The sequence below is a fragment of the Pleurodeles waltl genome, chromosome 6 (genome assembly GCF_031143425.1).
Source record: "Pleurodeles waltl isolate 20211129_DDA chromosome 6, aPleWal1.hap1.20221129, whole genome shotgun sequence".
Lineage (NCBI taxonomy): Eukaryota > Metazoa > Chordata > Amphibia > Caudata > Salamandridae > Pleurodeles > Pleurodeles waltl.
Window position 1 is genome coordinate 1,198,564,823 of NC_090445.1, and position 12,186 is coordinate 1,198,577,008.

Below are 12,186 nucleotides of genomic sequence, written 5' to 3' on the forward strand. Positions count from 1 at the left end.
GGTGCAAACGTGTATGCAACAAGGGCACATTATAGCAAACCGGTGGCTCGGGGAGGCTACCTCTTCCCATCCTTGTAACACCCATTTCCAAGGGAGAGGGTGTTGCCTTCCTCTCCCACTGCAAATCCTTTGTTCTGCCTTCTCCTGCCTGAGCTGGTCAAGCAGCAGGAGGGCAGAAATCTGTTTGAGGGGTGGCAGCAGCGTGGGGTGCCAGTAAATCCTGAAAGACTGGCAGGAGCAATACTGGGGGGACCTCTAAGGAGCCCCCAGAGTGCATGGGATCATGCCACCAATACTGGCATTAGTATCTGGGTATGATACCGACACGTTTGACACCAAACATGCCTAAGTTGGGAGTTACCATTGGGTTGCTAAACAGGTAGTTGGACCTGCGGCCAGTGCACTGGTAAAATGGCTTCCCCCGCAATTACGAAGTCCAGTACATTGGAACTAGTGTTTACAGGAGCCCCTCTGCTCATGCAGAGGTGCCCTTACACACAGAAACCTGCAGCCTGCCCTCTGGGCTAGGAAGGCCTAAAATAGGGGTGACTTATCTGTTACAGTGACCAGCAGTGAAAGGGTGCATGCAACTTTTCTCACAGGCTTCAATGGCAGGTCAGCAGACAGTTTGCATGGGTTACCATGGGTGGCATAATACATGCTGCAGCCCATGGGGGACCCCTGGTGTACCAATGGCCTGTGGTACCCAAGTACCATATACTAGGGACTTACAGGGGTACACCAGTAAGTCAATTGTGGGGTGTAAAAGGTACAAAAGTAAACCGATTTAGAGAAGAGAGCCAAATAACTAGGTTCCTGGTTAGCAGGATCTCAGTGAAAACAGTATAAGCATACTGATAGCAGGCAAAAAAAAGGGGGGGGGGGGGGGAGAGGGGGGGGGTAAATCATGCCAAAAAGAGGGTACTTTCCTACAGCCACGTTATGTTCAATTTATATGGCGCGTGGCTGCCCTGAGGCTTTCCAGCGCTTGCGATCTTCATCAATTAGGCGTAGAGCGCAGGTGTTAAAACAGCCAGATCTTTAAGAGACAACGGAATGATAATTCATGTGTGGTCTGCCTAAGGGAAATAGGCAGAGAGTTCCAGAGCTTAGCACCGAGGAAGGCCATAGACCTGCCTCCCCATTTGACTTTTTTTTTTTTTTAAATAGATGGTATGACTGCTAGTGCTGCTGAGGAAGACCTAAGGTATCTAGTTGGCTCATAAAAAGTGGCTAAGGAGTGTAGAAGCGGAGGACCCTTAGCACACAGGGCTGTGTGGATCTAACAGAGCGTCTTGTACTTTATTTGTTCCTCAATTGGAAGCCAGTAAAGGGCTGCAAGGGCCGGTTTAGCCGAATGATGTCTGGTCAAGCTGAAGAGAAGGTGTTCTGTCATGTTCTGAAGCACATGCATTTTTTTTTTTTTTTTTTTTTTAACATATTTTGGAGAGCCCAGAAACCAGGCATTTCTATAGTCTATCCAGGAGGTGATAAGCACTTGTATTATGAGCCTTTTGGCAATGAATGGGAGACCTTTAAAGACTTTCCTAAGGAGTCTGAATATCCCAACACAGGTAGAAGATATTTTAATTGCCTGATTATCCATAGAGAGCCAAGGGTCGAACCATACACCCAGGCTCTTGATGTGATTTTTAGGGGATTAAAGATCTTCCATGAGGTCCAGGATCGGGGTTGAGGGGGGAGTGAATGATAAAAATTGAGGTACTGATCATGGGTTCTCGATTTAGCTGGAGCTTACACTCCGTCATCCAGTTGGAGACGCCCGTAAACAAGGGGCAAGCTGAGATTTAAAGGAGTCATGAGCACAAAAGAGGGAGACTACAAGCTGAGTGTCATCAGCATAGGACACCAACAAGAGACCAAAGGGTTCAACTATTCTAGCCAATGGAATCATATAGATGTTAAAAAGTGTAGGGCTCAATGAAGAGCCCTGTGGTACTCCCCGAAGGCTCTTGAAATCTCTCTAAGGAAAGAAAAAAAAAAAAAAAAAGCAGTTGAGAACCTGAAACGTTCTACTGTATAAAAATTGTGTGAACCATTTAAGGGCGTTTTCAATTATTCTAATTTCCCTCAATCTATGGAGTAAAATACCATGGTCCACGGTGTCTAAAGCAGCACTAAGGTCCAGCATCATGATTGCGGAGGCCGTACCCTGGTCCATTTGTTTCCTGACTTCTTCTGTCATTCCTACCAGGGCTGATTCAGTATCATGGGAGAGCCTAAAGCTCATCTGAGAGGGATGAAGAATATGATTTTCCTCCAGAAACTTAGAAAGATGGATATTTACATGTTTCTCAAGAATTTTTGCGACAGAAGGTAGCAGAGATAGGTCTGTAGTTATTCAACACCAATGGATCCAGGTTGGGTTTCTTAAGCAAAGGCTTTACTACTGCATGCTTCCACTGAGGTGGTAGGGAGCTACAGGTCAAAGATAGATTTAATAAATCTGTCAAGATGGGACCTATGGTTGATGCCCCTTTAACCAAGATGGAAGGAGGAGCCGGATCTAGAGGGGATCCCGACTTGAGAATGCTTAAAAGATTCAACATTATTTCTATAGAGAGCGCCAGAATCTTAGTTAGGCTAGTTATGTGTGTGACATCTTGTCCGCTCCCTTCCTGAGGGCTGTAAGACTGGTTAGGGAAAGCCAAGTAGATGTCTGTAATTTTGTTTTAAAAAAACAGAAGCAAGCTTGCTATGTTAAGAGACTTCAAGGTCTTCAGTTTGAGCATAAGGATGTACTATTTCTTTAAGAATGCAGAAGATTTCTCTGGGGGGTTTGCAGTTTGTTCTATCTTAATCGCATAATAATTACTCTGCGCTGCTTTAATTTCAACATGAAATCTTCTAATAGCATCCCTAGATTGCTTCTTGAAGGAGTGGTCATAGGATTTCCTCCACTTTCTTTCAAGATGCCTACAGTCTTTTCTGCACCTGCAGCTGGTGGGGGAACCAAGGAGCTCTTTACCCCCTACCCCCCCCCCCCTCCCAGCCTTCCCACCCCCCCCACTCCCCCTCAGGGGAATTACTAAAAGCAAGCTCAATCGTATGCGCTTTATTGTGAGTGGGCTCTCGAATCAATTGAATGAGATCTAGAGCTTTCGTATCATCTAAAAGGATTATGGCTGCAGTGTTCAGAGTTTCAACATGGATATTAAAATCCCCAAGGCCTGTAAAGTTTGGTCTGGTACAGATCAGTTCTGCAACCTTGTCTGAAAGGGCTTCCAGGAACTGTTGTGCTGGACCGGCGGGACGATATATTAAAGCGCCCGACAATGTAAACTGATGGCTGAGATAAAGGGAGAAGAGAAGTCTCTCACAATCGGGGAGATGGAGGGGGAGGGTGGAGACTCTCACTGCATCTTTAAAGATGATGGCAATTCCTCCTCCTTTCTCCGAGGGTCTGTCCAATCTTATTATTGAATAGTCGCTGGGCAGGGCTAACGCTACATCAGGCCCTGTCCCTTCATGAAGCCAAGCCTTTGTTAAAAATAGAACTAAGGGTCTCGGTGTACTAAGGTGAAGATTAATATCTAATTTGTGTGCAACTAATGATCTGCAGTTGGCCAAGAGAAGAGTGCTTATTGATTCATCCTGAGTTTGGTTTCTCCTAATGCGGCTCTGCAAAGCGCCTCGAAAAGTTTTATGACTGTCTGTCAGTGGAACGGCATCAGTATGTTTCCCCATCTCTGTTCCTGGCTCGGACGCGGCGGGCCTGCATGCATAGAGGAAGTTAAAGTCATAGACTATTCTACTAGGGCCGGATCGGGTAGGGGTGCTGGCCCCAGTCGGGCTTGCCGTGTGCGTGCCTTTGGTGTCGCCGCTGCGCACGTCCGCTGCATCTCGCACTTAAAATAGCTGGGGGAAGACAGCTGCTAGAATGCTAACTTCCCAATATGGCGGCCTTAGGATGGGCCCCAAATCAGTGGTAAAAATGGTACCTAGGGAGTCGGTAGTGCCGGTCACTGGACAGAGACCGGCAGAGCAGAGTAATGACCAGTTGCAGATGTGAATACAAGATAAAAATTGGGCAGAAATTACTACAATATTTCAAAACATCGCTTTAAAAACCGGACTAATCGAGTAATAGCCGGACACTTCCTGCCTTCCATCCGAAAGCCATCATAACTAGCAGACTCCTGACACATCTGACTGTACAAATCAAAAAATGCACACACTATTCCAAAAAGAGGGTTTCTTTTAGACCAATAAGTTCTGCATACCAAGGAAGATTAAAAAAAAATTTGAAGCACGAGCCCTCACTCACCTGCCGGTGACATGCTTCATCATAGGGCTATGCTCCTCGTCAGGCTGGCGCTGCAATGCCCGACGGGCCCCACGTGGGGGCTCTTTGCCGGAGATCTTTTTAGAGGAAAATGCACAACCGGTCAAAAACAAAAATTCGAGGATTGGTATAGAAATGGTTAAAAATGCCTAGAGGTAAGATATGTTCATATATTTAATTCAATGCTAGATCCTCTGACAAGATTAAAAACAATAAATAGGGATATAGTAAAATAATGTCTACACTCCCCATAAAAAGAAGAATTTCTAATTACAGCTACTAACTCTCACATTGGGGAGTAGTAAGAACGAAAAAAGTAAACACAGGGTCCCCTGTGTTACTCTACATCACAGGTCAACATGTTTCTCGCTGGTTTATAGTCAATACATGATCTTATGCGATTCGTCAGGACCTTAAAGACGTACCTAATCCTTTAAACACTTGGACATCCCATATTAGGGAGAACAAAGCCCTCCAAAAATTAAATGTAGGGCCTCATCGGGGAAAGCATCTAGTTGAGGCAATCCACTGTGGTTTTTTAGTGAATCCGACCATGCCGGACGACCTACTTGAATCAATGCTCCCCGGAACTAGGAACATCTGACTGTAACCTGCTGTTCTGGGTGAAAACATGATATTTGTGTTTGAAACTCTGTATTTGTACTGCATTGGGATTAGCTGAGCCCGTGTGTTTAGAACAGCTCAGAGACAGAGATGGATCAGTAGAGGCTGAGTGAGATTTTTCGAAAATGGATGGTGAAGCCTAGCTAATGAGGCAAGTCTATGGTAGTTTGGGTGTGATGTAGACAAAGTGGGGGAGTGCTAGCTTTGAAGGGACACTCTTCTAGATATGGAAAGACATGAATTTTTGGTCTGCATAAGTATGCTACTTTTACTCCTTGATTTTTCGTGAATACCTGTAATCCAATGTTACATTTACCAGACAGGGAGAATTGTTTTAAGCGCTGCCAGAAAGCTGTTGAATACTCGGGGAGGAAGAAGGGAGTTGCTGCTTAGGGCAGTGAATGTGCCACGGTGAAGCAGCTTTGCCCCTTCCTTTTGATTTATTTCTCCTATATGTGCCTCCGTAGAAAGCTCTAGGGGAGGACTGTTGACCCTTGTCCTCTGTGGTAAGACGACACATCTGTTGATGTAGCCTTGGAGCCTGGTTTCTAGGATGGATGGCTAAAGGACCCAATAGTAGTAGGGATTTGCAACGCACCTGTGGACTTAACCACATCTGTGTCATCTTTTCAAGTGCCTGATCGACTTTAGGGCAGAAGAGGTGTTCCTTCTCAAATGGAACATTAAGGATGGTTTGCTGCACCTCAGGCTCAAAGCCAGATCTGTGTAACCAAGCAAGGTAGCGCAACATGACACTTATTGATTCCTCTGGCAGCCGAGTCCGCGGAACCTAAGGCACACCTGGTGGAATTATTAGAGGTTAGTTGCCCCTTTGTAATTATCTCCTGGCCTCTCTTCTTATTGGAGGAGTTACTCATCTCATCCCTATGGGGCGGTCATATCTGGCTAACAGTCCCGGAGTGTTAGCTATACGACAGTGGTTGGTGGCTTGGGCTGCAGCACGCTTGCCAGAGCAATCTATGAGCTTGCTCTCCTTGTCAAGAAAAGGAGCATCACTGGTGGCTTGGGAATTTGCTCCCTTACAAGCATTAGGGACCACTAAGGAACAGGTGTGATATGCCCTCTGAAAAAAATTTGGATCAGATAGTGAGGCTTTATATATTTTTTATCCACTCTTGATGTAATAATACGTGCCCTAGCCAGACCTTTAAAAATGTCTCCAGAGTGCCTCAACATTCCTTTCAGCATTGGGAGGTTCTGTGTCTCCCGTGTGAGAGGTGTAGTGTTTTTCGTAAAGGAAGTAATCTTCAATGGGCTCCTTATCCAAGGGTACCTGGTCATAAGTGGCTGCCTTACCATTAAGTTTGTTGGAAAGAGGTGGCATCCTCTGGTGGGGACGTTCTAGCAGAATATATGTCTGGGTCAGAGTCAGGTTGTGGATCAACATCATAGGCTGATCAAGGATCTGAGGCAAATTAAAAAGGTGTCGTCCCTTGTTCCCAGATTGCAAGTAAAGGAGTGAGGGAAACCCTGAGAGGTGATATCAAGCGGGTCTCCCTGTGAATGAGGGGGGGGAAGAGGCTGGCAAAGGTGGGTGTTGGAGGAGAGATAGGCAGAAGGGGGGGTAGGGAGAACATAAAGTGGTAGAGTCTTATCACCACTCTTCTTTTTGGCATCAGGAATGGTAAACCAGAGGACCTCTTCAGGGGAAAGCTGTCTTTGATGCAGGAGGCATGGTAATGGCAAGTCTTTATCAAAATGAGGCCTGTTTGAGGCTGTATGTTAATCAGTTTTTGCCTGGCATCGAGTTGTTTCTTCATTTCATGGAAGATGGGCTCTAACGAAGCACTCTTTCTAAGATGGTGTTGGTTTAGTTTTTACTGTGCCAAAGCGGTCTTGTGTTTCAGAGCTAAAAACGGTCGACGCAGAAGCTACTTATGACTTTTGTTTTTATTTTACACCAAGTGGTCGTGTCGACTGAGGCAGAGGCGATCAGTGCTGAAGGTGCAGCTGGTTGACTTGGCACAGAGGTGGTTGGCTTAGGTAGTGTTTCTGCACAGAGCCAGAGGGCAGGGGATCCAAATCAGTTTTTCAGTGCGAACCATGGCCTGTAGGCAGTGGTGGCCCAGGTATGCCTAGTTTTAGTGGAACTTGGGAGTTTCTTGGGCAGGACAGGGCTATGGTTACTTACAGTACATTACATCGGAGGAAGGTCCTGCATTTTCAGGTATACCTCCGAGTCCTAGCTCGAAAAGGCTTCCTCAGCCACATAGGCCTCTTGTAGTACTTCTTCCTGCTCCGGCCCAACGTCTTGGTGTTGAAAGATGTTGGATATATCAACCTCCTGACTATGCATTTTTGTATGGCTTGCTCTTCGATCCCGTAGAGTCTTCTTTGATCGAAAGGACTGACTGGCCTCACGGTCCTCCTCCTCTGAGGTCGAAAGAGATTGCAGACCTGATGGTGGTCAGCTTACGGGAACTTTGTGTGGCATCTTGGACAAAAATGAAAAGGAATCTGTTCCATTAGCAGATCATTCTCAAGATCAATGAAATGGAGAAAATGGCGGCCCAGAGGGCCTCTGACCACGCCCACTGATCTGTTTGGTGATGTATTCTTGGTCCCGAAAAGCAAGAGATGGAAGTGAATATGTTTCATAACAATACTGACAAATATGGATGGAACCCAAACGGAAAGAGTCAGAAAAAACAATCTCAAACAGGAGATCGGTGAAACACAACTGGACCCAAAAGGGAAGAAAACAGTCTAACAATGGAGTTAAAGCTCATGCGCATTATCAGTATGAGGAGGAGTCACTACACCTCGTGACTTAAAATACTTTTTGAAGAAAAACAACTTGCATCCTTCCGGATCCAACACTAGATGACAGAAGTATACAGAGCATGCGTATCTACAGACACACATACCAGCAAATATAGTTTTAAGACGGTATGTTGTTGCTTGGTATATTTTCACATGACCAAAAAAAGGATTGTATATTTATTTTTTTAATGCAAAAACAGATTTCAAAACTATCTGCTAGCAGTATGCCTGGAAACCTGGAACTGTTGCTAGTTTCCAAGTGAACTTATGTAAGCTTTTGTGAATCCCTGAAAATCAGAACTGTGTATAAACATACAGGTGTCCTTTTATTAAACTTGATGAATAGAGACACCAGTTGTTTATTTTGCACAATATCCATAATGGGTTTACACAACTCCATTATTTTTTATTTTTAACTTGTTGCATGCATAAAAAAGGTTTCATTAAATGATGCCTTTGAGAAAGGGTTTTACATTCTCTTCAAAGCCTGCATGATAAGCATTGCAGACTGTCTAACTTCTGAGTTTTTTTCTAAGTCACAAATAGTTTTGGATACATTTTATTTTGGAAGCAAACAACTGGTAAACTTAATTCTATAGTTCTGCATATATTGCATATCGTGAAGAAGCATTCTGGGAGCAATATGGATTCCCACAAATGATCGCAGTTTGCAAGCAGGTTTGCACAAGTGTACACATTTTTATATTAGAAACGCTGTCAGTACTGAATGTTGAGCTTACAGCTCATTGTATTTCCTTAGATCTCACACACCAACAGAAAAGAAATCATTTCTGAACATCTCATACATACCGATGAATATCTTGCTTTTGCAGCAGACACTCCTTTTACCAACCACACAGTGACAATGTAAACTAGCAGCAAATTAACTTCTGTGACAGGGGGTGGGACTACATTTATTGTGTACGAAAACATGAAAATTCTGTCCTAGACCAAAAACAATATGGCCTGGGAACCTGGTGATTTGAATTCACCCCTAGATTTTACCTGTAAAGAGATGCACACCAATGGAAGCAAAGTGTGCATTTTGCCGCTGGTGGAAGATCCAAGGGAAAAAAGAAAAAAGGTAAAGATGCATATGAGCCGAAAGAGACTAAAACGTGAACCATCAACCCATTGTAATTTCATAAAGTATACAAAGGAGCCCACATCCAAAAGTACACTAACAATATTTGTAAGTCAACACTTCACCTCCAGTTTTAACATCATTAAGCAATACTATACTTGGCAGAATCTTTCTCCATATTCTCTAAGACAAAAACCTAACTTCTGTTAGAACAAATATACTTGGAATCTCTGTCCTGCACCTATGTCAACTAAAATAGATGCCATAGCAAGGCCAACACCACCAATTCAGAAACCTAATTTTTCACAGCCTGCAGCTGTATCCTTTCATCCTGCTTTCCCAAGCCCAAGTTATGTTTGTAGAGTGCACTATCACCCAGGAGGTTATCCTAGCACTGAGCAGGTGAGAGGCTAACAAAACCTAGGCCTTGTGGGACAACTCAAAAAGCCAAGTCTTCAGCTTCTTTTGGAATTCAGGGACCGAGGAGGATACCCTTATGTATAGCAGCAATTCTTTCCACGCTTTAGGAGCGATGTACGAGAAGGCTTGAGTGCAAGATTTGGTTTGCCGTATGCATGGGATGTGTGCAAGTAAGAGTCCGGGTGAGCAGAGGTGGTTTGTGAAAGCAGATGCGACTGTTGAGGTATGCAGGGCAAGTCTTATGTAGAGTCTTGTTTGTGTATGGGGAGCCAGGGAAGCTCCTTAAGGTGTGGTGTGAAGTGACTGCGGCATGGGAATCTGACAGTGTCGAGCTGGAGACAATTTAGAAGTCAGCAGCCAGAATCAAACATAATGTAACTTGAGCTCGGTGATGCAAGTTGTCGGCAGCTTGAGCAACAGGTGTTCCATGTTGGAGGATGACTCGTCTGTGGAGGTCATGTAGCTGATGGCATTCTTGTGGATATTTGTGATTCTGCCTCTGGGCTCGTGAAGTCTGTCCTGCCTGGTGATCTTGTAGCCAGAGAATAGCTGTGGTGAGGTCAGGTGGCAATGCAAGGTTCGGCCAGGTTTCAGTGAGGAAAAGCAGGCCCGTGGCACCTTCTTGCAGTAGGTCCCACAGCACATGCAAATATTGGTCTGGGATCGCAATGATGGTACCATTGCCGTTCCTATCCCCATTTGTAGGTCCAGAGAGCCTGCAAAACTGCTTATATATGCCTTCCTGAATAGGTTAACTCCATCATGTCCGAGGCAATACGAAAACAATTTTAAACACCTGAACCAGTCTATTCGGTGGAACTAGAAGTGAACATAAACCACTACCTAGATGACAAACCTGTAATATTTTTACCACTTCTATTTTCAACATGCAGAACCTCAGACGCTACATTTAAATTCAGTTTGGGTAAGCTATTCAGCCAATCTCCATTTGCTCTTGTTCGATCCTAGTTCCTCATTTCATTACGTCACCTTACATTTTAAACACTCCAAATGGCGATCCATTGCAAGGTTTTTTTTTACTTTTGCTACCATAAGCTTTTTCTTTGATCTGGTCCAATGTCCTCATTTCCTTTTTACCTTCCATCCTGTCTCCCATTGCAACATCCACTATGCCAGCTTCTTTTTTGATTGAAAATTGACTTTTTTTGACTGGTCTTAGACAACCTTCAGAAATATTGCTGTGTTTAAAGCCCCTCAAATACTATCATTATCTGAATGTGCAGGTGCCACACTTCCTGGGGTTTGTTTCCAGCACACAATCAAAGAGCCAGATCCAATCAACAGACCAAGGGCAGTTCAGCCAACGCCTGCAGACAGCAGCTCACAGCCCTACAGTAACAAAGAAATGTGCCACCACCTTCAGGTAATCACCCTGTCTCTCCACATACAGAGTCCGCATCTAGGACCTCAATATGTGTTCTACGGACATCTGTGCTTGGCGGATTGCACCAACAGCTCTGGCTCCAATGCAACCATGGGCACCCAAATATCGTAACGAGTGCACCATGGGTCATTTTTGCCATCACCTACAGTTCAGAGCAAAATGTTAAGAAGCATCCATACACATTAGGAGACTTGAGAGAGCTCAAAGAAGTAGTAGCAAATTACGTTGCTATTCAGCTCCACCTCCACTGTTTGGTGTAAAAAAAAAAAAGAATATAGCTAATCCATTTAATTGCACATTTTTGATAGAAATGTATGTTGTGAGAAGTTAAAGAACTTAAATTTTTTTTTTTTTTTAAAGTGCTCAAGGATATGATCAAAAATAAAAATACCATGAGCCAACATGCAACTATCTAGACAAACAGTAAATTAATGGATTCACCTTCATCCCTTTAGTGACCTTCTTTTTCTTTTCAACCCTCTCCTTTCGTCTCTGCCCCTATAAAAAGATACATAATCACTCAAATGTAATTCTGGTATTAGCAAGTGTACATGAAAAGTCCACATGTTAGTTTCAAGGCATTTCCAACACACTACATTTCTTAAATGGTCTGCATCATAACCAGAAGTATGCATTCAGCTTCCACCCCAATCTGTAAAAGGATAGGAGCCATAAATAACAGTAAGAGACCTACAAGTAGCAAGAGCACCCCCATACACAAAGATTGTCTGTATCAAGCCAGAGTAGTATCCATCCAACAAACTGCCAACAGTTTTAAATTCTGGAGAAGATTACTTGAGAAGAAAGTTACTTATTCAATCCAAATTCTCCATTAACCTCCATCTAGAAGAGAAGTGCTGCTTTTAATAACCCAACAAGGGTTTAATTGTCGTAATAAAATGATAAATATACTAAACAACCAAATGAATGTTAAACAGGTTACTCACCGATTTGATTCACTGTGTGAATACTGTACTACAGAACTCAACATTAACTACATGTAAACAATAACATAATAGAAATGTTAAGTCTGACTTTCCCGTCTTACAATTTGCCCACCCTTCATTAATTGAAACTGCACACATTTGTGCACAATGGGGGGTGATCAACTGTGTTTTGCTTCAACAACTGAGAAAGTTATGTGATAGAACTCAAATAAATCAAGAATGCCTTAAACACAAATGTTAAGGAGTATTTCTAGACTTAATTTTTCATCTGAAAATGACAGGGGCACTTCTATAGGCATCTCCAGTCAACATCTGTATCACCCATCTAATTTGGTTTGTGTCAACTGTCAATAAAACAAGCTATTTTTAGCACTTAAGTATTGCACCGATGTGCACATAGACCAGTGCATTACAGTGCTAGCGTTTTTCAAACAGCACTTCTACCACACCAAAAGTGGGCAGCGAAGAGAGAGTATAGCCAAACAAATCTTGCAGGAGCCGTTCAGGGAGGGTGTTTTAGGATTTCCCAACATACTGAAATACTACCAGGTGTCCCAATTAAGGTACATGGTAGAGTACCCAAGAAATGAATCCGAGAAGCAGTGGTGCTTTCCAG

General features: G+C 43.7%; 1 protein-coding gene across 2 annotated transcripts in view; it reads right to left on the reverse strand.

Moving 5' to 3' along the window:
- HELLS (helicase, lymphoid specific) overlaps window positions 1-12,186 on the reverse strand; it is a 549,822-nt gene that overhangs the window by 498,891 nt on the left and 38,745 nt on the right. For both annotated transcript variants that reach the window (XM_069240496.1, XM_069240495.1), the window contains exon 4: window positions 11,065-11,121. In XM_069240496.1, coding sequence (XP_069096597.1) covers window positions 11,065-11,121 — 57 coding nt within the window. The remainder of the gene's footprint in view (window positions 1-11,064; window positions 11,122-12,186) is intronic.